This window comes from Brachycentrus maculatus, unplaced genomic scaffold (genome assembly GCF_059751285.1).
Source record: "Brachycentrus maculatus isolate JH-2025_06_01 unplaced genomic scaffold, ASM5975128v1 h1tg000139l, whole genome shotgun sequence".
Classification (NCBI taxonomy): Eukaryota; Metazoa; Arthropoda; class Insecta; order Trichoptera; family Brachycentridae; genus Brachycentrus; species Brachycentrus maculatus.
In genome coordinates this window covers 889,154-915,240 of record NW_028280892.1, presented here as the reverse complement: position 1 = coordinate 915,240, position 26,087 = coordinate 889,154, and the positions used below count along the sequence as shown (strand labels likewise).

The 26,087-nt window shown below is 34.4% G+C and overlaps 1 protein-coding gene and 1 long non-coding RNA gene across 8 annotated transcripts in view; both read right to left on the bottom strand.

Annotated features, from left to right (window-relative positions):
* The window catches only part of raw (NDT-like domain-containing protein raw), a 178,501-nt gene that overhangs the window by 66,182 nt on the left and 86,232 nt on the right, over positions 1 to 26,087 (bottom strand). For 5 of the 7 annotated variants that reach the window (XM_088260649.1, XM_088260647.1, XM_088260645.1 and 2 more), the window contains one exon: positions 7,239 to 7,351. In XM_088260649.1, the coding sequence (XP_088116775.1) occupies positions 7,239 to 7,351 (113 nt within the window). Of the gene's footprint in view, positions 1 to 7,238; positions 7,352 to 7,808; positions 8,037 to 26,087 lie in introns of those variants that run through there. The other 2 variants (XM_088260648.1, XM_088260643.1) reach the window with 2 other exon arrangements.
* Positions 17,210 to 19,305, bottom strand: LOC148309102 (uncharacterized). The gene is made up of 2 exons (XR_015837600.1): positions 19,232 to 19,305; positions 17,210 to 17,916 (listed from the first exon to the last, which is right to left on the bottom strand). It is a non-coding gene; the product is annotated as an uncharacterized LOC148309102 (long non-coding RNA).

Below are 26,087 nucleotides of genomic sequence, written 5' to 3'. Positions count from 1 at the left end.
TTGTTTACGGTCACGTTAATCGATCAATAAAAAAAAATCGAATTACCTAACACCACACCTGTATTGTATTAAAACAAGAGAGAGCAAAAAAATATATGTAAATGTGTATTTAAAATTAATTTGACAAAAAAAACATATGCATAAAATGTGTAAATATTTACTTTCTTTATCTTCTACAATCTCCTACCCCTTTCTCAAGGTAATCAGCTTAAAATGGGACTGTCAATAAACAAAAAAAATATGTATTCCTATACATATAAATTTTTTTGTAAGTTTTCTCAGGGTCGCGAACCTCGAAATTTACAATATTTCGATGGCCGACACGTTTTGGGCGCCAATTGACGTCGCCCACCTTTTCAAGCTGATATACCTTGGGAATATTGATGGAAGGGTAGGGAGATGAAAGAAAATTCTGCACAAAAAATATACTTAAATTAATTTAATTAAAAATAAAATAATTATACGAAAGCGACTTTAACTTAAACTAATCTTGAATTGCTATCTTAAATTAGCTTAAAATTAATTAACCCTATCTTAAATTAAACTTATTCTAACCTTTGGTGGAAAAGATGCGCCATGATGCTGGTGTGGCCGTGATCCTTTGTGAAAAAGCTGCGCCGTTGGATGCTGGGATGAGGTTCTTCTTATGACGGGGCGCCGTGCGATGATTCTTGCTTCTTATCTTCTTCTTCTCCTAGTAGAGCTTCAGCTCTTAATTTGAGGCTTATGACCCGGCGTGGGTCTGCTTTTGATACTCCGGATGAGTAACTTCCTTTTTTCTATCTTCTCTCTCTCCCGGCGTAGAGCTCCCGCTCTTCTCCTCACTTAAGTCTTAAAACCTGGTGTAGGTATGCTCCTTCTAACTGATTTCTCCCGACTGCTCGATCCCCCTGATCTCTCCCGACTGCTCCTTCCAACTCCTCGATCCCACTGATTTTCCGAATGCTCCGTCCAACTCTTCTTCTTCTCTGTGTCTTCTGACTGACCAGCCGTCCGACTGGTCGATCTCCTCTTACGACTTACTCCCTCCAACTGATCCTTCCAATTGTTGGCTTCCAAGTCTGACTTCCAAGTCCCGGCTTCCAAGTCATTATTCCGACCAGTCCGACTGGTCGGTCTTTCCTTTTACGACTGATTCCTCCCAACTGATCCTTCCAACTGTTGGCTTCTAAGAGAGTATTCCGACCAACTGCCGGCTTCCAAGAGATCGATCCCACTGATTTCTTCCCGTTATATTCAGTTTCTCTTCTTGAAGATCACGCCCTCGAAACCATTTTTCATTGGCTGACGGTGCGCTTGTATCCACCCCCAAAATTTTCAACGTCTAGACATCAATTAGCAATAATTTTATTTGCGCTATATCGTAAACAAATGATTTTACTATAATCATAAAAACCGCCGGCAAATAATCCCTTTACAGGCCAGCGGGTTGGCGACAGTTTTTTTTATGATTCAAACCTTTTAAATACATTTTAGTTTTACGACAGGTAAATTATAAAAGGTCGGAGCCATAAAAAAATATTTGAGCGCACAGAATTTTTTTTTTTTTTTTTTTTCTAAGACTAATTAAATTAAACGATTGATAATTGATTATTTTTGCCAGGCTAGAGGAGAAACGTGGTTTCACCACGTCAACCTTATGTTTTCTCATTTATTTATTTTAAATATGCTTCTTATGCCTATTTATTATACCTGTTTATTGTTTTTATATTTTGCCATGTATTAGTTTTGGTTATTTAAAAAAAAAGTAACTTTATTATTTGTGTTCCAGTCTTGTTAACCTTAATTCCATGTCCCAAAATGAGAAATATAAATTACTCATCGGGAATATTATATATGACCCATGTATGTAATATGTTTTGAAAAATAAATAAATAAATAAAAATAAAATAAACTCAAAACATTATTGCAGTCAAACAATCGTATAAAATATATTGTTCTGATAAAATATTATTTATTACTACTCATAATCTTCGCCTTGCCTTTTTTCTCGTTTTTATAATTAGTGTTAAACATTCAATTAGATGATTTTTTGCGGGCGATTATTTTAATAAAATCGCTTTGATCAGATTTTTTGCACTGTCCATAAACATAAACACATTATCCATTTCTTATGGCGTGTTTAGAAAAACGGCAAACATGAATTGAGTATTATATAAAACCGTTCCCATAACGATTCGAGCCAATCTTGAGAAATCGATGAGTTCATTTTCAATTTGGTGAGTTGCCTAACAAACAGTACACGCGAACCTAAGTGATTGGAGTCAGGATAAGATCTGCTGGTACAATAGATGCTATTTAATAAATAATAAAACCCTTATCCGCACCCCAATGGTGCATAGGGCACTGCTTCATATGAACACAGTGTTATCTTGATCGTTTACACACGAAGGAAAGGTGATCAGCCCTCCGCTTCAGGTACCAGTCCAGGGTAATATTGAATAAATATTAGAGTGAAAAAATCACTTATATTTATTTGACCCCCCTGGGAATCGAACCCGGGACCTCCAGAACGGTAGCCGAGCGTGCTGACCATTACACTACAGAGGCGGACAATTGATCCTATTTAAGTAATACATATCGATGACTGTTCACAGTTGATTTAAAATGACAAAGAAGTATAAAATGAACGACAATTTATTATTATTTCATATTATTTTTTGACATCTCATCAAATATGAAGGAAGTCTGGGCATTTACGGGGCTGACGACCGTCATAGCCAGGTTTAAGCGATCACAACACACTGTAACGTTCACCAATTCGACCCATTATTTACAACCATACTACTCGAATTCTTGGAAGTTCTATATATATGAACCAATTTCGAAACGTTGTTCTTGAATCATTAGAACTTCACCAGAGATATCTATTGGTGAGATGAAAATGCCCAGACTTCCATATTCTTCTCATCTTTGATGCGGTGGCAACAAATAATATGAAAATAACTCCTATAATTCACTTTACACACGTGTAACATTCACCAATTCTACCCATGTACTAATAAAAAGTGGTTAAAACAAAGTTGTTTTATTTTAAATAGTTTATAAAATGTGCCACAAAGTATCTGCGAAAAACATTCAAGAAATTCTTCTCTTACATTCGATGCCATTTGTTTTCTATAAAAGCCATGATAAATCATGTAAGTGCATCCGTACTTTATACGAGGTAGAACTCAACCAGACGAAGATCCAAAATGTTTAATCGATGTACGTATGTACCAGACTTCCAAAAAATAATACATACAAAATATATAATAATGCGCAATCTAAAAAAACACACGATGTTCCTACCTATTTGCCTGCATGATTTATTGCCTAATATTATTTTAGCTCATGAGTGACAGACTCATTATATTCGGAATACTGTTATTATAATTTTTAATCACTTTATGATCTACAATTAAGACATTAAATGAGCAATATCCTTGTTCAATAGATTGTATGGTATATAATAGCAGTACATGTAGGCTTTTTAAAATGTATTTATATGATGCATATGTTCCTACATCAAATGTCAAGGTTTTAATATCTACCAAATATACAATATATACCGGTGTGGATGCAATACGAAATACCAAGTACTTGCACAATAAATGCAGTGTCTTATGTGGTCTGGTTTGACAGTAAAGAAGCAAAAGATGTTTTTAAATATATGATCTATGTTTTGTCTAGAATGATCTCGTGTCACCCTAGGCATTTATTATGAGTACTCGGCTGTCCAAACTCAAAACACAAAAGGGACATTTTTTGTAGTACGTTTTTTTTGCATTTTTGGACTAAGTAAATTCTACTTAGTCCGAAAATGCAAAAAAAAAGTACTACAAAAAATGTCCCTTACTATGTTTTAAGTTTGGACAGCCGTACTGTGGTGCCTATTTCTAATGACATCGCTCCATCTTGTGATGAGAACACTGTGGTGCCTATTTTTAATGACATCGCTCCATCTTCTGATGAGGATACTGTGGTGCCTACATCTAATAATGTCGCTCCATCCTGCGATGAGAGAAGGTACTGTGGTGCCTATTTCTGACAAAAACGCTCCATCTTGATTGATTTACTGTTTTAAATGTGATTCGGAGATTTACCTAAAATGGTCAAGTGTCTTATGAAAAATGTTGAGAATATTGTAGTGCTTATTTCTAATGACATGTTACTATCTTATAATGAGAACTTTGCAGTGCCTATTTCTAACGAAAACGCTCTATCTTGTAAAGAGATTACTGTGGTGTCTATTTCTAATGACAACACTCCATTTTATTTATTGTATGTTAAAATTAAATCATTATAACTCAAGTGGTATAAGACAAGTGTTTTCTTTTAAATTTTACTGCTCCATCTAGCTTAATTGAACGTTTTTAAATATATGATACGAAGATTTGCCTAGAATAGTTCCGTGGCATCCCCAAGATTTGTAATGAGAAAACTAGTATCTATTTCTAATGACATCGTTCCATCTTATAATACGAATATTGAAGCGGCTACTATTATTGAAATATTTTGTATGTAGCATTTAAAATATTTACAACATTTTGAGTGTGTCCAAATACTTGTTCTCAAAATGTGGATTATCTCCAGTTACAGGAGTTATTTTGATATAATTTTTGGTCTCAAGTGAAGTTCTAGTGATTCAAGAGTAATTTTTCAAAATATATATATATATATATATATATATATATATATATATATATATATATATATATATATATATATATATATATATATATATATATTCAAGAGTAATATATATATATATATATATATATATATATATATATATATATATATATATATATATATATATATATATATATATATATATAGATTCAAGAGTAATTTTTCAATATATATATATATATATATATATATATATAGAACTTCCAAGAATTAGAGTAGTGTGGTTGTCAATCATGGGTAGAATTAGTGAATGTTACACATGTGTAAAGTGATTAAACTTTAACCAGTCTATGACGCTCATCAGCCCCGTAAATGCCGAGACTTTCATATTCTTCTTCATCTTTGAGGAGATGTCAAAAAATAATATTTAAAATATTTTATATAAGGCACTGCACAAACATGATTTATGCGGTTTCAAAAAATTACGCTAATAATTTATGCCAAGTCTCGTTTAGCTAGCTATTTGCTCGTTTCTAAGGACTTGTCAGTACCCATCTGTTTTTTATCGACTGTGTTTAGATTACAGATCGTAGCTGATAAAGAATCCCAACTATGTAATTGTTTACTTCAAATTTTATAATTGAGAGACAGGTTATTTCCTGGAATGTACTTCACATAAGAAATAAAACATAACGCAGGTATTTCAAAAGTTGATGAAATTAAGATTGCGAATAAGTATTTAAAATATGGTAATAGGGCGCTTGTTCACTACCCGGAATTCCGTGTAATTCCGTTTAATTTTACCATCCGGCACGTCAGTTAGCGTTTTAAAACGACGATTGGATTGGATTGGCTTTTGCTTTTGTCTTTCTTTCTTTGGATCGAAGCTCTTAATCGGTGCGTGAACACGTTCCGCGTAAATTTGATCACGCTAAACTGTAGCGACATGTCGTAGAGGTTTTCATTTTTCAAAACCGGACTGCCGGACGGGGAAATCCCGTGTAGTGGACAGACGCCCTAAGAATTTCGATTTGCCGGGTGTGAATTTAATGTAAAACGTGGGATAACTGGGACATTTAAGATGAAAAACACTGATAATACAAACTATAACCCCGTATAAATCAGGTATATACTAAATCACACAAAAAAACTGTGTTAGATAAAGATTTCACAAATACAGGAATATTCACTCGGAAAAAATGTTTGTATGTAATTGTATTGAGTGAAAATATTTTAGCATTATACTTGTATATCTTCAAACCCTCCACCAAATCCGCACAATACTAAGATCACTTTGCCCATTGCAGCTGTTGTAGGCGATCGAAGCATGAGACGTCTATCAACCAATTCATCTGGAATACGCAGCTCCTTTGGATACTCTGGAGCCATATTATGTATTGATTTATACATGAGTAGGCAGAGTTTATACTCAACCCTTCAGGGAAAGCATAACCAGTACCATAACAATCCATAACCGGAAACACATTGCGAGACCGAGTAAGAAATACTGACATCCGGCGCATGTGTAAGACGGAGGATATCGTGAGGTGGGGACGACAACGAAGGCGATACTGGAATGAACATAAAAAAAGAATGTCAGAAGACAGACTTCCACATATCGCCCTACAAGGCAACCCTGAAGGACGCAGACCCCCAGGCAGACCTCCGAAAAGATGGAAAGACAGCTGGGAGTCAACATCCCAAGAGCGACATGCGGAGGCACAAACAGATCCCTAGGATCTACAAAAAGAAGAAGAAGAAGTAACCAGCACAGTTTGTGAAGTAGTGGAATGATGTGACTGAATAAAGAAATTCCAAAATTCAGTCTGGCTGCTGCGTTTAACTTCGGTTTTCATAATTTCGCGCAGCACTTGCAACACGCTCGCGGAGCACCGGTTAAGAACCACTGGATTAGAAGCTAATACCGTGCGATTATCTCCAGTGAGTCATACTTATGAGCTAACAATAATGACTTTCAGCTCATTTGTTAAAAAAAATCAAGAGCTGTCAAGCTTAGAATTCGTTCAAGAAATGTATTGCCTGTACCTCTGCCTTAATACCTTGACCGCGTTATTGAATCTCCTTTTCTTTTCGCGTACGTTTGCGTAATGACGCTTAGGGCACTGAATGGATCTTTGTCAGACGGGAGGAATATCTAATTTAACACACTCAACCTATAAAGGATTGTATAAGACTCGTTTTGTGTTTATAACAGCCGATATAATTAATATTTTCTTTTGGAAAATTCGCCTTCGAAAAAACGTTATTTTCGTAAGTTGGCAATGAATGACGTCACAGAAACGATGGAGTTATTTAAAAGTCTGTAACGTTTTTTTTTTGTATTTTTGGACTAAGTAGAATCTACTTAGTCCAAAAATGCAAAATAACCTTTCTCAAAAAAATGTCCCTTACTGTTTTTTGAGTTTGGACAGCCGACCACACCCTGCTACAATTAGCACCTACTTCTGAGAGCTTCGATATTTATGGATGTACAAGCGAATGAGATGTAGAGCTTCTTGACATTCTGTGCCTATCGACAGTTTTTTTCGTCGCAGGTTTTTAGCTGGACGAATTTGGAAACAAACTTGGTGATATGTATTCCAGGATCATGGTAATATTCCTACCTTGCGTCTTGGTGGGGTAGAGATTCAGGTCATTGAAGAGTAGCTGTAGAGAGTCTGCTGGAACGCGCTGGGAGCGTGGTCCCACGCGGGCGCCCCACGCGGTTAGGGCCTCCCTGTCAACAAAAACAACAACAATAAATAAATAAAGAAGGCGATAATTTGTTTTTACAAACCCTTATCCGCACCCCCAATGGTGTAAAGGGCACTGCGTTATGTAAACACAGTGTTATCTTGATCGTTAACACACGAAGGAAAGGTGATCAGCCCTCCGCTTCAGGTACCAGTCCAGGGTAATATTGAATGAATATTAGAGTGAAAAAATCACTTATATTTATTTTACCCCCCTTGAGAATCGAACCCGGGACCCCCAGAACGGTAGCCGAGCGTGCTGACCATTACACTACGGAAGCGGACAAATAATATATATATATATATATATATATATATATATATATATATATATATATATATATATATATATATATATATATATATATATATATATATATATATATATATATATATATATATATATACCATACATATAGAAATATGAATATATCAACTCACTGATGAATGCCGTACGCGCCTTCTGTGAGAACCAATACGCAAAAACATAGCGTGACCACTTTTGCGATCATTGTAAATTTACACACACTCGCACACTCCACTAGTTATAACTGCACTGCATAAATATACATATGTGTATTTGTATTTGATTAAATATTGACTTGTATGTTTCAATAATTCATTACTTTTGCGTGGTATCAAACTGAGAACGCTGGCCAAATGTGCACTAGAATTTAATATAATATTTTAATGATATAACGCTCTTACGATTTGTTTATCAATTTTAAAGGTGAATTTTAACACCATCGCATGCGACATATCGCTCACTCCTTTCAAGTACGGCATAAATAAAAAAAAAGAATTTTCAGGAGAACGTTTTTAAAGTTTCAAAATATAATACAATGTATTAAAAATAAATATCAAGCCACTTATTGAACTTTTTACTGTGTATCTGATCTTTTTAGGTAAACCCTGAAGGTTATTTCTCCATTTGAAAAACATTTAGTTTATGTAAATAAAAAATTAAACAATGCATTTTCTTCAAATGCAAAAACAACACTTTCTGCCCTGTAGCAGGTAAATATTGAGTTAAAAATATGCCGATTTTGCTGGGATATAGTACATTTTCTGGGTATTCCGAAAACATGCGCAACTGAAAATTGACGATTTTTTATTTATGACGTTTTTGAAAGGAGTGAGCGATATATGAACAGTGAGGTACCACGCGGTATATAAGTATTATTTATCATTGAGTTTTGTGATTATTTAGGTTTTTCACGTTTGCGTTCTGTGATTGGAAAAAAATAATTATATATGAATGTAAATACAAATATCAGTATAAGAAATTGAAACACCAATTAATCACACTGTAAATACTTAATAAACATAATATTTTATGCAAATTTTGAATTGTTGTATTTTTTGGGATATGCCCTCTCTCTCTTGTCTCACACTGAATCTCTCTTATTATTTATTTTTAAGAAGTTACACATGTATCACCTGTACTGTGCTGCATGAGCATTAAAAAAAACAAAATTGAAACCATATTGTACATATTTATATAGTATTAACATTAATGAAGGAATCAATGTACTAGTATATTTTCATTTTGAGAAAAATATTACATGCCTTATGTCTTTTTGTAATTTATTTTACTTACGATGGTTTGACAATAGAGACATAATTTAAATTTAACAAGCGTTATTACTTTACAATTATTGCATATGTGGGAGTAAGTGATTATTCATTATTATGTTGATTAGCGAGTAATTAAAGTATACAAAACAAACATATGGAATAATATTTACAAAAAAATACGTTTATCGTTCAATTAGAGTACATAAATTTGACCCAAAATCTGAACTCAAGACCATGAATGGATTGCTTACTTTTTACATTTTTAGAAATATTTTTATTTTTATTATTTACAAAAATACTTCAATTTCAGACTATTTCTGTGAGCCTAAGCGGCTCATCATTAGAAATATGTATCAAATTGTGGAAGAGTGGGTTCGAACCGAGAAACTCTGAATCAAGAGTCCGCTACACTAACTGCGGGACCACAACCTGACACATCTTTTTTTTCTGTGAAATGTGTATTTCAGGGTTATCAATTCGTGAGTTGTCCACAAAAATCTATAAGTTCTTATTTCATTAATTGATTAGACAGTCAATTTGTGGCATTATCTATACATTTTTGTTTAATTTTGACTTAGTAGATGTCAGTATTTTTTAAAATCTAATGTGACACGTGTTCCGATGCATTCCGCATGATTTTCAAACACCATTTACGAAAAGGCGTTTGAAAATGGTGCAGAATGCATCGTAAAACGTGTCGCATTAAATTTTAAGAAACAGTCGTAATTACTAAGTAAAACATTAATTAAAAATAAATTCTCATTTTCTGTTGATAGTTGTTATATATATATCGTAGTCGTACAGGAGAAAGTGACCAACTACCAAAACGTAAAATGTTCAGGAGGGCCATTTAAGTCACTTTTGCTCTGTTAAGAAAGTAAACATCAATGCAGTTTTGCAATTTTTTTCAGGGCAATATTAAGCTAGTAAGATATCAAATAGTCAATGATCACGTTTTTGTAAAGAATGCACTTGGTCACTGTCTTCTGTATGACTAAGATATGTGAATTATAAAAAAAAACTAATTTTTCGAGTCTGTATTTATTATTAAATAAATTCGCCTTTAATGGCATTTTCAAACTAAAGTAGTTGTTTTTAATGTGTTTTTAATAATAAAATACAATTCAGTAGACTCTGAAAATCAGTGTTTGATTTTAATATTTCATATATAAATTAAAACGGAGTTCTGCAAATTAAACACCAAATCTATTAAAAAAATATTGTTCACACATAGACCCCAGTGTTCTAACGATGTGCGTAGTAAAACTAAAATAATTAATATAATACATTATCTTCAACAATATAAAAATGACATCATACCAATAGCACTTGATAGTTTGTGGCGGTGACGTCATTTGGCGGCACGTGGTATTTGATATTGTCGACACGTGCAAGTTGCGGATTAGGAAAACCATCACATTTTATGACGTGAAAATATATTTTCCGTAAGCCGTCGTTAGTAGCAAACAAAGCGAATCCTTACTTTGCAGCAGTGCATATAATATTATTATTATAATGTTTTTTTATTTATGTATTAGTTTTTATTTTTTTATTTATAATATTAAGAAAGGTGTGTTGAGATGGTTTGGACATGTAGAACGAATGAGTGAGGAAAGAACGGTAAAACAAATTTATGAGGCGAATGTAAGTGGAAAAAAGAGCAGAGGAAGACCGAGAAAAACATGGCACGATCAGGTATGCCAAATACCTGAAAGTGGTCAGGTTAGGAGTCGTAACAATCGGCGGGTTTGTATGAGGAGATGCATGAACGTGGAAGAGGCGAAGAATGTTTGCAAAGACAGAGTGGTGTGGCGTTCTATTCTCTCTGCCTACCCTTGCGGGGAAGCAGCGTGATGGTTAGTTAGTTTTAGTTTTTATTTTATTTTTAAGGAATAACCCGCAAAGCCTCTAATTTTAGAGGCTTGTCTGCAGGTGTATAGTAAGGATGGGTATGGAAAATGTAAAAAGTACATCACAAACACCCCCACTACGAAAATTTCTTTCTTCGATTTATTTTGCGATTAGCGAGTATCGAACTCGGGATACCAGTTTCGCAGTCGAGCGTCTACCCAACTACGCTACGGCGCCTGTCAAACATGTAATAAAATTTAATCAAATAAGTAATGAAAAGGTTGTTCGTAAAATAAACAAATAATCATTCCAATAAGACTCTTGTAATATAATAGTATAGTATAACATACTATAATAGAAAAACTTAATTTCTCTACGTTATACCTCAAAACGAATATGGTTGACTAGATAATGGTTGAACCACACTAAAATCTGCCAGCTGACGTTTAGGGGTCAGATGCACGATCTCTCCAAATGACAGGCGATTACGGCATACGTCTGCATCAGCACGGATCAACGCAGAACACAGTCAATCAGTGCGTGAAGGTGTGTAGTGTGTAGTACCTCCCCTCCTAACCTACCTGTCACCAACACTTTGACGTACAGTACTGCCTTACTAAGCGCAGTGGGGGTATCTACATTCGAGTAAATTCGAGAAAATAACTGATAATATTACATATTTGATACGTGCAGTATAATAATTTATACTTTCGACAAACAAATTTATTCTTCTTTACACAATTTTTTAAATTTATTTTTTATATCCCTTATCGCACCCAATTGTGCATAGGGCACTGCATCGTATCGACACAGTGTTATCTTGGTCGTTAATTGCATAAAGGCAATGTGATCAACCCTGCGCTTCTTATACTAATCCAGGGTGATATGAAATAAATATGAGTGAAAAATCACTCATATTTATTTTGACCCCCCTGGAAATCGAACCCGGGACCTCCAGCACGGAAGCCAACGCGCTGACCACTACACTACGGAGGAGGACACAAAATAGTGCATAAAATAACAAGGCCTGACGAAATGGTTACTTTTGTAAACGCATGAACTAGTACAGAACATTTTGAATGTGTCCAAATACTCAAAAAATCTGGGTTCCTCCATTTAAAAGGTTATTTTATATTTTGACATCTCAACATAGATGAAGATGAATTTTGAAGTCTGGGTATTTACGGGGCTTATGATCAGGCTTAGGCTTGTTAAGCGATCACTTTACACACGTGTAACACTCGATTAACGTGGTTGTCAATCGTAGGTAGCATGGTGAATGTCGGATCCAGACTTACTTACACACATGTAACATTCGATCAACATGGTTGTCAATCGTGGGTAGAACGGTGAATGTTGATAGAATCTATCATAATTAAGAAAGCGCCCATCCCTGGGCTTAGTACGGGAGAAAACCGTATTTTAACGCTATGAATATAGCAAAAAACTACTACAATTTGACAGGCGACATCTTGCAAAACGCTGTATAAATCAAAACCAGCAAGAAAATACCAGTTTTCCGCGTTGTGTTTTGTATTGGACAGCAGTACAGAAAAGCGTAATTTCCCCAAGAATACAGCAAATATATTTTTACGACAAATATTTTGCCAAAATTTTGCGTAATCCGCCTTTAAATGACAGCTGTACCATTGGCATTTAGGTACTATTTACAGGAGTTCAGAAAAACTATTTTTTAACTATGGATATATTATAGCAATACGGCAACAATTTCACAAATAGGTATCTTTTAAATCTATGCTTATAGTCCGAATCCACCGTAAAAACATCTTTAAATGACAGTTGTATCCTCTGCGTTTAGGTACTATTTACAGCAGTATATAAGAACTTATTTTTTATCTATGGATATAGCAATATGGCTACAATTTCACAGTCGTTCTTACGAAAATTCTGCATAATCCTAATACATCATTAAAATACACGAAAAGTCAGTTACCCCCCGTGCGCCTAGTACGGCCGTATACGCATTGTATTCCAACAAGCTGGTGTGAGTGGCTCGAGGTACAGTCGAGTTGGACCACCTTGGCGAGCAGAAATACTACATGATGTCATCGACAAACCGAGACCAAAGGTGTGTGAAATTACTATACGTATACTCAACACACACACACACGCGCAACTGTGTCAGATAGCGTCGTCGACGGTACCAGTAATTTTAAATTCACAATTTAATTAATTAAATTCGTCTAAATAAACACTGAAATAGTACGATAAACAGCTGATAGTAAAAATGCAAAACACAACGGTTCTACAAATGTATCCGTAGAGATGAATGCTTGCCATTTCATTCATACACTGCTCTTCTTCTTCATATTTTTTTTTGACATCTCAACATAGATGAAGAAGAATATGTACACACGTGTAACATTCACTAATTCATGATTGACAACCACACTACTAAAATTCTTGGAAGTTCTACATAATGATCCAATTTTGAAACGTAAAAGAATCACTAGAATTTTCACTAGTGACGATTTCATTGGTAAGAGATGAAGAAGCTTTTTAATTGAGCAGAAACTTTTACATTTGTATGTGAGGTCCGAATTCTTTGTTATAATCACATACACGAGAAACGCCAGAAAATTTCCATTTCATTTTATTATTTTAGCTTATAATTTGACCAGATAATTTATTTACAAAATTATTGTCTTTACTTTAGCTAGGACTGTGTCCTGTTATTCTCAGAGTCCGCTCCTGAGAGGTCTCTCCATCGTTTAGGTGGTCTTCCTGGGGGTCTGTTACCTCTTATGCTGCTGCCTGCTGCAATTCTCACTACTCTATCCGAACTTGCTATTCCCACATGATCTCTCCAGAAACGTCTTATTTCTCTTCCCCATCGCACAACATCTTCGACATTGCAGATTCTTATTTCAGAGTTTCTTACTCTGTCGCGAAGTGTCAGGCCTGCAATGGGTCGTAGAGTCTTCATTTCGGTGATTCTAAGAAGGGTTTTCGTTCTCGTGATGTCAGCTCTTGTTTCTATGCCGTATGTCAAGATCGGTCTTATGCAGGTCTTTTAGATTCTCACCTTACTCTCTTTCAGTTTTTATTCATACACTGGAATAATTTAAAATTCATACTTTATTAATGGTCTAATAAAAGAAAATACATATTTGCAGTCTTTTGATATGTGGGGTTTAATTCTAAACCAAGCAGTAATGTTTTTAATGTGGAAGAGGCGAAGATTGTTTCAAAGACAGATTGGTGTGGCATTCAATTCTCTCTGCCTAGCTCTGCAGAAAAGCGGCGTTGTGATTAGTAAATTAGTTTTTAGTTTTAGTTTTTCCCTTTTCATTCCCATTGTTCCATAATAAAACGACAACTACATATTTAGCTTTCTCCACTTTTTATTTTATTTGACCAGTGACCGAGTTTCGTCGATACCGACATCATCAAACTGGTCACCGGTGAGATTAGCAACCTTACCGATTAATTAGTATAGTTAGTTATTTAACATAATTTTGTTAGTTAGTAAAATATTTCATTACTTGTTTCGGCAGTCACTTTGTGGCAGTCACTTAGAGTACTGTGGTTGTCAATAATGGGTAGAATTAGTGAATGTTACACGTGTGTAAAGTGATCACTTAAACCAGCCTATGACGGTCGTCAGCCCCGTAAATGCCCAGACTTCCATATTCTTCTTCATCTTTGATGAGATGTCAAAAAAAAGTTTTACTTAGTACCTCTATTACCTATTAATACCTCTTGTAATAAATAGTGGTATTTATGTACTAAGTAAAACTCAAATTTAAAATCAATATAATATTATTTAACAAAATGTTTGTAGATCTTGTAAAATTTGGTCCAATGGTCAACTTCCTTAGCTCGTAGACCCGACGCCTAAGATAGCAATTTCTATCGTTTCTTTGATACGAAGCGAATTCGCAACAATGAATAACTGTAAGGCGTTACGTTTTCTTTTCATTTTACAGTTGATTCGCCGACATCCGGCCCTGCTCGGTGGGACAATGGAAGTGAGCAATTGCATTTCCTTACTGCGCCGGTATTACGGAACTCTCGAGAAGACCTCGCCTCGGGAGGCGACCAGCCACCGGCGACATAGCCCAAGCCTTATCGCGTAACTCAGGGGTTCCCAAAGTGTGCGCCGCGGCGCCCTGGTGCGCCGTAGAAAGTAAAGAGGGGCGCCGTTCATATTCTACAAAAAATCTGTACAAAAATGTGTGTATAATTCCGCAGAATAGAATTATATACAGATTTTGGCTAAATATGATAACAGTTAACGATGTTAGAAGTGAAAATTTTAAAATGATGAAAGATCGGTATAAATAATGTAAGAGAAAAGTAAAACTGGGAGTGAGAGAACGGAAAGATCGTCTAAAGAGAGAAGAAGGTATGAAAATGTAAACCCACTTTCAAGAAAACATTTAGCTTTTCTGGAAAGAAGTAAAGAACGCAAAAAACGAAACTGAAAATGGAGGTATGAAAGTTATCAAATCAAAAGATGGTAAAATATTGACGAATGAAAGTGAAGTGAAAGAAAGTTGGAAAGCCAATCCAAGCCAATCATCCGATTCATATACTAACTGAAGTGCCGGACGGTAAAATTCCGTGTAGTGCACAAACGCCCTTAGAATGCAGAAACTCGGTCCGCGCTCGGTACGTCCCTTGGTGCACACCATGGGAGTCGTGGGAGCACTGCCACCGGTCAGCTTCCCATGGTCCGATCACATAAATTGCAAACCATCCTGTCGCTTGCGAAACTTGGCTTTGCACAGCCATCTATTATCCGGAGACGCGATCGAAAAACAATATCGATGGAGACCAAAATACGATTTATGACCCTATTGATGAATACTTATAGAAATAAAAACTTATTGAATTTGTCTTATACTTGTGTAATGATTCACTGTTTAAATGCGTATTCTTCACTGCATAGTGAATCAAATTTGTTACATACCGAAAAGTTAATGTTAAAACGTTCTTTAAAAATATAAGCAGCCATTCTTTGTTGTTACTGATTGGTACATTCATAACTCACGTATATAGTTCATAATTTAGCCAAAAGACGCGCTATGAACGCCAAAATAATAACTTCACTTGTCTCTCGAAGACGAACTGTCAATGCAGTCATGCAGTCATGCAAAAAAAAGTCATGCAGTGAAGGGTTAACTTCATATTCCGTTTATATATACTGTGTTCATTTTATATTTTTATTTTATTTATTATGATTGTTATTTTTTTCTTTTGTATATGAAAAGTATTGTTAACTTTGTGGTATGGTAATATAACACTCTCCTTATCGTTCATCGTTCATTTTATGAATAATGAATGATAATTTAAAGGAGAGTGTTACAAACGTTTTTCTTTTATAATTTTAATCCGTTTTCTAGACGTTCCTCTTTTACTAACTTAAAATTAATAACGCAGTTCTCTCCTATAAAGAGACTCAGCTCTTATGCTTGGAGAGGGACTCACACTTATTGTTTATTGTTTATGTTTGTTGATAATACAATTTATTTTTATTATATATTTTTTTTCTTCTTTGTTTTTTTGAAAACTTGTATTTCCAATAAAATCGTTTATTTTCTTTAAAACTTTTTTTGGCGTCAGTTTAATTTAAATGCAGTTGTAAAAACAACACACTTAGAACCATTTTAAATTAAATTATAACGGATATTAATCCGTTCAGTTGAAAACTGACTACGCAAAAAATAAATTAGCAACATTTTGAGTGTGTCGAAATACTTGTTCACTTCTTCCCCGTCTTAATCCTCATTGCTGAGGGTTGCGACCCTTGCAGAAGCAATGACTCTTCTCCAGTTATCCCTTGACTGCACTGCACGTAGCGCTCCAACCACTGAGGTGCCTGCTGCTGCCTTAATTTGATCGGTCCATCGTGTGGGGGATCTTCCTCTCCCTCTCTTTTCCTCCAGGCTACCGATCACAACTAGTCGTTCCAGGCTATCCTCGTTGCCACGCGCAACGTGTCCAAAGAACTGGAAAATCCGTCGGGTACAGATATTGGCCAGAGACAAGCCATCCAAGCGTAGTTCCTGGCGAATGGACTCATTGGTGCGTCTAGCTGTCCATGGAATTCGGAGCATGCGCCTCCAACACCACACTTCGAAGGCATCAATTTTTCTCCTTTCTGCTGCTTTTATAGTCCATGTTTCAGCAGCATAGAGAAAAAAAAAAAAAAAAAAACTTGTTCACAAATCTGGATTATTTCCAGACTTCCATATTCTTCTTCATCTATGTTAAGATGTCAAAAAATAATACAAATTAGCAGTTTGTTTCTTCTTCTAAGGCTTTTTCGCACCAAATATGGTGTATAGGGCACTGAAATGATGCAGTGTGATCTTAATAGGGAATCAAGATTATATGCCAATTTCATTTAATGCATGATACTTGTGAAAAACATATTTAAAAAAAACTTTATTTTATATTCATTTTATTTGGGAATTTTACGGAATAGTTACATCAACGTTTTTTTTTTCAAAACATATTACATACATAAGTCAAAATTACAAATAATATTCCCGATGAGTAATTTCTTTATAAAATATAACAAATGAGAAAATATAAAAAAAGTCAAGTCAATATCAAGTCATTCACATAAATTAGTTACAGAAAACAAGTACTTGTACTATTTCAATTACAAAATTCCACATTCGTGAATTTGTGAAAATACCTGGAAGTGGGACGGGAGGTAGGAAAAGTGGAAAAGAGAAAGATCAAAGCTCTAGTCGAAGACAAATTGTATAAAACTAGGGACATACAACGATTTAAATGTCGAGTTACAATGTTACGAACTGAGCGCTGTCAATAATGAGTAGAAGTTATTAAAATAATTATCGTAGTCCACCGGTCTGGCATCCCTGTTATAGTAGCGAAGTTTCCCGAACGAGGCGGAAAAATCCGAGCGAGCGCCCGTCCCGCTCTGCGGCAGTTTTCATACTGTTTAAGTGTTTTGTTTCAGCTTCATGCTGTTTCATGTTTCATTGTTGGTGGCGCCCTCCAGCGGCGAGCCGCGGCGGTGCGGGATTCGAAAATAGAACGTCATCGTTCGAAATACGAAATCGAAAGATTTGTTTTGTTTACATTTGCTACAGGCGGCTCCGAACTGGGCACAACGTCGGATCTGTCAATTTGAACTTCGAATTTTATTTTTAAAATATAAAGTAGGTACTATATTTTGTATTAAGTAGGTACTATATTTTGTATTAAATAGGTACTATATTTTTTATAAAGTAGGTACTATATGAAGTATTATTTATAATTTGTAATGAGGTAATTAACACTCTCCTTAACGTTCATCGTTCACTTGTGTAATAACATTAAAAAAAAAACATTGAAAGCATTGTTAACTTTGTGGTATGGTTATTTAACACTCTCCTTATCATTCATCGTTCACTTTGTGTAATACTACTTTTAAAGTGAGAGTGTAACAATACTATACCACAAAGTTAACAATGCATTCAATATACAAAATATAACGTCCATTAGTTAAGTTTCGAGATTTTGGCGAGAAAGTTCACAAAAACTCATCGAATCATGTCACTCTTGATATTCTGAACATAAAAGAGATCGAAATTCAAATACCACGGGATAATATCATTAGCAAAGTGCGTTAAGTTGGATAAATTATGCTACTCTTAATATTCTGAACACAAATCGCTCACTCCTTTCAAGAACGTCATAAATCAAAAATTGTCAATATTCAGTTATGCATGTTTTCGGAATGCCCAGAAAATGTACTATATCCCAGCAAATGAGTATTATTATTATTTTATTATTATTAATTATTATTTTTAACTTGATATTTACCTGCTACAGGGCAGAAAGTGTTGTTTTTGCATTTTGAAGGAAATGTATAGTTTAATTATTTTTTTTAAATGTACTTAATATTTTTCAAATGGAGAAAAAATATTCAGGTTTTACCTAAAAAGATCTGTTGCACACTAAAAAGTTCAATAAGTAGCTTGATATTTATTTTTAATACATTGTTTTATTTTATTAAACTTTAAAAACGTTCTCCTAAAAATCAAGTTTTTCGATTTATGACGTTCTTGAAAGGAGTGAGCTAAATGAGTTCGAAATTTAAATGCCACAGGAGAACGTTCATTAATTTAGTTCCGACATTTTGGCGAGAAAGTTCATAAAATCATGCTCGATATTTCGAACGGACTGTGTACATAAAAGAGTTCGATATTGGAATATCTTCCGAATGATTTCACACTTATTTTTAATCGTAGAGGTCGCTTATAACTGCTACTCTCTGGTAACCCTTCCACCTTGAGATAGCCACTAAAATCACATATTTTCCATTTATATTTATTTAATTAATTTCAGTAAGCCACCATTTGTAAATACAATACAATTTTACTAATAAATTTAATGATAATTTTTTAAATCTAATAATTTAAAGAATAGTTTAAAAATTACAAAAACCTTACTTAAATCTCTAGTCTGGAGCATAATGTTGTATGGAAGCGAAATGTGGACTATCGGGCAGGCAGAACGGGGCGGCTGGAGGCGTTGGAGATGTGCTACAGGCGCATGTTGGGGATTCATCGGTCGGAACATGTAGGGAACACCATGATGCATATATTACAGTTGCATATTGGGTAATTGATCATTATCAGACGGGAGGAATATCTAATTTAACATACTCAACGTATAACGGATTGTATTAGACTCGTTTTGTATTTATAACAGCCGACATAATCAATACTTTCATTAATCATTTTCTTTTGGAAAATTCGCCTTCGAAAAAACGTTATTTTCGTAAGTTGGCAATGAATGACGTCACAGAAACGATGGAGTTATTTTAATGTTGGTGTCATTGCTAAATTATTGGCGGCTCTATTTGTTGATGTCTATGGTCCACCCACCCCTCATATCTGTATAACACAAATGGTAGTTTAGTGGTAAACAAACAATCCACAATACTACTATTACAGCTCTATAAACCATAGACAATAAACCATATGACGTCATAAAACGTTCGATAGCGGAAATTTGATGACGTATGTGAACGCACGTTTTTCGTTATATTGAAATATCTAAAGTTTAAACCTTAATATGTCTCTTAGTTCTTTACAGATTTCAAGAAGAACGTTATTGATAGTCTTGTGATTTTTCATATTAATTTATTAGCCAATAAACCAACACCGTGACAAAAATCTATTAAAATCTAAAGAAATATCGGATTCAACATATTAAACTATACACACCTTGCTCTCGTCAGCCAATCATACGGAATGCACTGCTGCTATAGACCCCGCAGTTCATATTATTTTTTGACATCTCATCAAAGATGAAGAAGAATATGGAAGTCTGGGCATTTACGGGGCTGACGACCGTCATAGGCTGGTTAAGTGATCACTTTACACACGTGTAACATTCACCAATTCTACCCATTATTGACAACCACACTACTCAAATTCTTGGAGGTTCTATATATATATGAACCAATTTAGAAACCTTGTTCTTGAATCACTAGAACTTTACCCGAAGTTCGTGTTAGAGAATTGGAGAAGTAACACGTCATGACGTCACACCTGATGACGTCAGGATTTTTCTGTGTTCCTGATGTTTGGAGCAGCAGAAGACACCATCGTGTGAAGACGCGACAGGCCAAGGTAATATATCGCTCACTCCTTTCAAGAACGTCATAAATCAAAAAACTTGATTTTTCAGAAGAACGTTTTTAAAGTTTAAAAATATAATACAATGTATTAAAAATAAATATCAAGCCACTTACTGAACTTTTTACTATGTAACAGATCTTTTTAGGTAAAACCTGAAGGTTTTTTCTCCATTTGAAAAATATTTTGTATATTTAAAAAAAACAATTAAAACAAACATTTTATTCAAAATGCAAAAATAACACTTTCTGCCCTGTAGCGGGTAAATATTAAGTTAAAAATATGCTCCTTTTGCTGGGATATAGCACATTTTCTGGGCATTCCGAAAACATGCACAACTGAAAATTTACGATTTTTGGTTTATGACGTTCTTGAAAGGAGTGAGCGATATGTCTATAATGTACATATGCGTGGTATACGATCGTGCCCCATGCACTGGTTACTCTACGAATCAGTATGATAATATGTACATTAAATACATAAACATTTATTCATTAAGATAAGATGCGGGCAGAACCAAATAATTAGAATAATCACAAGTATGTAACATAATATTATATTAACAGCGAACCAACTAACTAACTTCCTACTGTCCTTGACTTTATAATCTGATCCGTTCATTTTAATTAGTCATAATTAGGTGCAGTGCGACTTCACACAATGCACAATGCAATATTATCAAAGTCGTAATGTGCAATAGAAATTATCATATTTTCAATATTATTCATATTTAAAGCATTTACTTTGTGGTTAGTCATTTTTACTTATTTATTTTTTTACAAAAATGTTAATAAAATTAGTATATAACCACTCACCGAGATTTTTACGTCTACCAGTTTCGAGACGTACCCGTCTCTTCGTCAGGACAATCACTAACACAGCATGCAAACAATACTACCCTTCACCACCATAGCACCATTTACACACTCAAAACTACACAAAATGTCTAACACATGCGATTTCTGGTCGATCTGTGTGTAATTGGTGCTATGGTGGTGAAGGGTAGTATTGTTTGCATGCTGTGTTAGTGATTATCCTGACGAAGAGACGGGTACGTCTCGAAACCGGTAGACGTAAAAATCTCGGTGAGTGGTTACATACTAATTTTATTTACATTTTTGTAAAAAAATAAATAAGTAGAAATTATCACCTACAACATTTTGAGCTTGTCCAATATATAAAAAATACAAATACTTTACAACATTTTGAGTGTGTCCAAATACTTGTTCACAAATATGGATTATCTCTAATTATAGGAGTTATTTTTCATACGACTTTTTGACATCTCATCAAACATCTTAGTCGTACAGGAGAAAGTGACCAACTAACAAAACGTTAAATGTTCAGGAGGGCCATTTAAGTCACTTTTGCTTGCCAAAAAATAAACATAAATTCAGTTAGACATTTTTAACAAGTCAATATATTATACTTCCAAGTTTTAAATCGCTTTGTAACATGTTTCAGGGCAATATTAAGCTAGTACGATATCAAATAGCTAATAATCACGTTTTTCTAAAAAAATGCACTTGGTCACTTTCCCCTGTATGACTACGAACTACTTGTTCACAAATCTGGGTATTTTCCAAAATAAAAGGGTCTCTGCTTAATAAATGTTTTCCCAACCTAACCACAGATGGCTCCAATGAACTCACATATACAGTGTCATGGGCTTAATGATATATGTCGGAGTTCCAAAATTTTGAGAAGTGTGGGTAGAATGGCGAATGTTGCACTAATTTAAAGTGATCACTTAAGCAGCCTATGACAGGTTATAAGCCCAGTCGGGTTGTGGTCCCGTGGCTAGTGTCACGGACTCTTAAATCAGAGTTTCTCGATTCGAACCCACTCTACCACAATTTGATACCTATTTCTAATAATGAGCCGCTTAGGCTCACAGAAATAGTATGAAATTTAAATATTTTTGTAAATAATAAAAACACTAATATTTCTCTTTTCATTTTATTTTTTTTTTTAAAATACTTATTTTACTAAGTTATTCTTCTCCATCTATGCTGAGATGTGAAAAAAAAAGTAAAATTCATGTTTAAGCAATATTTTAAAGTCAATATGTAAAAAAAGAACAAGGTTTCTAAATTGGTTCATATATATAGAACTTCCAAGAATTTGAGTAGTGTGGTTGTCAATAATGGGTAGAATTGGTGAATGTTACACGTGTGTAAAGTGGCCACTTAAACCAGCCGATGACGGTCGTCAGCCCCGTAAATGCCCAGACTTCCATATTCTTCTTCATCTTTGATGAGATGTCAAAAAATAATATAAATTCAATATTTATGGATTTAGATTTAACATACATACAATCGCAACTTTAGTTTATTTAAACCCAGGTAACATTAATTGAATATTTTGTTTAAAATAACGTTTAAACTAACTAACTAACTAACCATCACGCCGCTTCCCCGCAGGGGTAGGCAGAGAGAATAGAGCGCCACACCACTCTGTCCTTGCAAACATTCTTCGCCTCTTCCACATGAATCCTGCATTCATGCGCTATCCTCTTCTTTGCGCCTCCGCGGGAAAAGCGGCCAACTGGGCGGCGAACCTCAGCGTGGCCATTTATGGGCATTTTCCCGTATTCCCATGTAATATAAAATAACGTTTGTGCATTGAAAAGGGTTTTTCTTCGAAATAAATATATGGATTTGAAAATATGAGTTATTGAAAGGTGCGGAGTTAGATAAAAATATATATATTTAAAAAAAAATATTTTTTCTAAAAAAACAAAAGAAACCTAAAATGTATTCTTAAAAAATCGGGGTGTAGTGACAACCGATTCTCAGCGCAGTCAAACGCTTATTGAATTATTTTATTGCAAGTAAGGCCTTAATACTACACTACGTTCTGTTTGACACATTTATTACATATTTTATAATAATCTTATTATAAATTCCTGTAACATCAGATACACAACTGATAATAAAGCTCCCCGTACACCATTACTCGATCACAATTATCTCGATGGCAGATCTGCCTCCTTGTCGAGAAGCTGTCAGAAGGCACGACACGATAACTGAATGCAGAAAACACACCTCGTTCGGGTCACTTTACAATATTGCGATAACAGCCGTGTAATTACTAGTTAATTCCTAACATGACAAATCGCTAAGGTTATTGCTGAATTATTATATCACGGCTTGGCCTAGTCATCGTCATTAATTCAACGTGCTTTCGGAAAAATCTATCTACCCTTTTGCTACTACTACTACTACTACTACTACCATCACGCCGTTCCCCGCAGGGGTAGACAGAGAGAATGGAACGCCACACTCTTCTGTCCTGACATACACTCCTCGCCTCCTTCACATCCATACATCTAGTCATACATGCCCTCCGATTACGCAGACTTTTGACACCGCCAGATTTTAGGTTTTGATTGATCTGATCGTGCTTTTTCTTTTTCGGTCGTCCACGTTCTGTTTTCCCTCTCACATTCGCCACATATATTTTCTTAGTCATTCTCTCGCTATCCATTCGCTCCACATGTCCATACCACCGCAAAGAGCTCTTCCTAATCTTTTCAATTATTCCTCGTTCAGCCTTACATTCCTTTCTTATATCGTCGTTTTTAATTCTGTCATACAATGATTTTCCACACATTTTTTTTACCCTTTTGCAAACAGCTATATATCGCTCACTCCTTTCAAGAACGTCATTTTTTAAAAAAATCATCAATTTTCACGTGTGCATGTTTTCGGAATGCCCAGAAAATGTACTATATCCCAGCAAAAGCGACATATTTTTAACATAATATTTACCTACCCGCTACAGGGCAGAAAGTGCTGTTTTTGCATTTTGAATAAAATGTATTTTTTAATTAAAAAAAATATATACTTGATATTTTTCAAATGGAGAAACAAAGGTAAGGTTTTACTTAAAAAGATGTGCTGCACAGTAAAAAGTTCAATAAGTGGCTTGATACTTATTTTTAATACATTGTATTATATTTTGAAACTTTTAAAACCATCTCCTGAAAAATCAAGTTTTTGATTTGTGACGTTGTTGAAAGGAGTGAGCGATATGGTATCAAACGTTTTGATCAATATCACAAGTCTGTTTTTGGTTGGTTGGAAGATATTGAGTTTTAGCGATAAGCCCGCCAATGTACTTATTTATTTTCTGTACGTGAAGTTTAAATAAAATAAAATAAAATAAATAATATTAATATTGTTATTTGTAAAATTTTTCGTTTAAAAAAACGATAGAAGTTTCATCTCAAGTTGGACCACCTATAACACCGATGTTTTTAGTTGATTAGATCGCGGGTCCACGGGTCACAGATCACAATACTCACTCCGCCCGTACGAAAATGTAAATGCATTCACACATCATCAATCTCCTCATTTATCTGCGTGTAGATCTCCCGACCTGTCGGTGCAGCCAGCATCCCGTGTTACAATATATAGCAATAATGGTCGGTGAAGTCACCGGCCAGCTAGAAACACGTGTTTCGAAAAGTGTCAATATGCTGAAGCGAATCGATGCTTCAGAGCTGGGCCAGTGCGATTCTCAAAGCGTCCATAGTGCTTAATACTGACTGACAAACTTGTCGCTAGAACAGTCGAAAACGGAACTAACTCCTTTTTATACAATTTTTTATTATTTACATCTACATATCGTAGTCGTACAGGAGAATGTGACCAACTACCAAAATGTAAAATTTTCAGAAGGGCCATTTAAGTCACTTTTGCTTGTCAAGAAAATAAACATCAATGCAGTTAGTCATTTTTAACAAGTCAATATATTACACTTCCGAGTTTAAAATCCTTTCAGATTTTTTTCAGGGCAATATTAAGCTAGTAAGATATCAAATAGTCAATGATCACGTTTTTGTTAAAAAATGCACTTGGTCACTTTCTCCTGCATATCTACGATATAATCTACATATAAAATAGGTAGTTGGTACTGATTCTGTTGGTTTTTGATAATTGTTAGTGTTACGTACCTATGAAATTTTATTTTAAATAAATATGTGATTTTTTACAATTAAATGAGCATTTTTCATTTTTATGCCAAAAAAAATCGAAAAATCTACAAATTAACTATAAAATTATGAAAAAAAAAATTGCCACTAAATTGGTACTTTTTTGTTATATCATCTTTAAGAAGTGTTGCTTTATAATTTTGACTGAAAAGCTATAAAGAAATCACAAAAAAAAATATTATGTAAAAAAACTGATAATTTCTGACTGAAAAGATTTGACTGCTATATATATATATTTATATATATATATATATATATATATATATATATATATATATATATATATATATATATATATATATATATATATATATATATATATATATATATATATATATATATATATATATATATATATATATATATATATATATATATATATATAAAATTCCAAAGGGATCCATGACCATTGCAGATAGAAGGAGATCATCCAAAAGCATTAGACATGGATGAAAAATGTACTTTTAAAATACACGACCGGTTTTGAGAATAGACCCGTACTACCGTGTTGTGGTTGCGAAAAGTGACATCATTCTGCCGAATTTAAAGTTGTCGGCGTCAATTTCGAATTGGCAGAGTCGAGAGTCAAACCAAAATAAGAGAATAATAATGAAAATATTTTATGCTTAAGTCTGTACATGCATATTATTTATATATCACTGT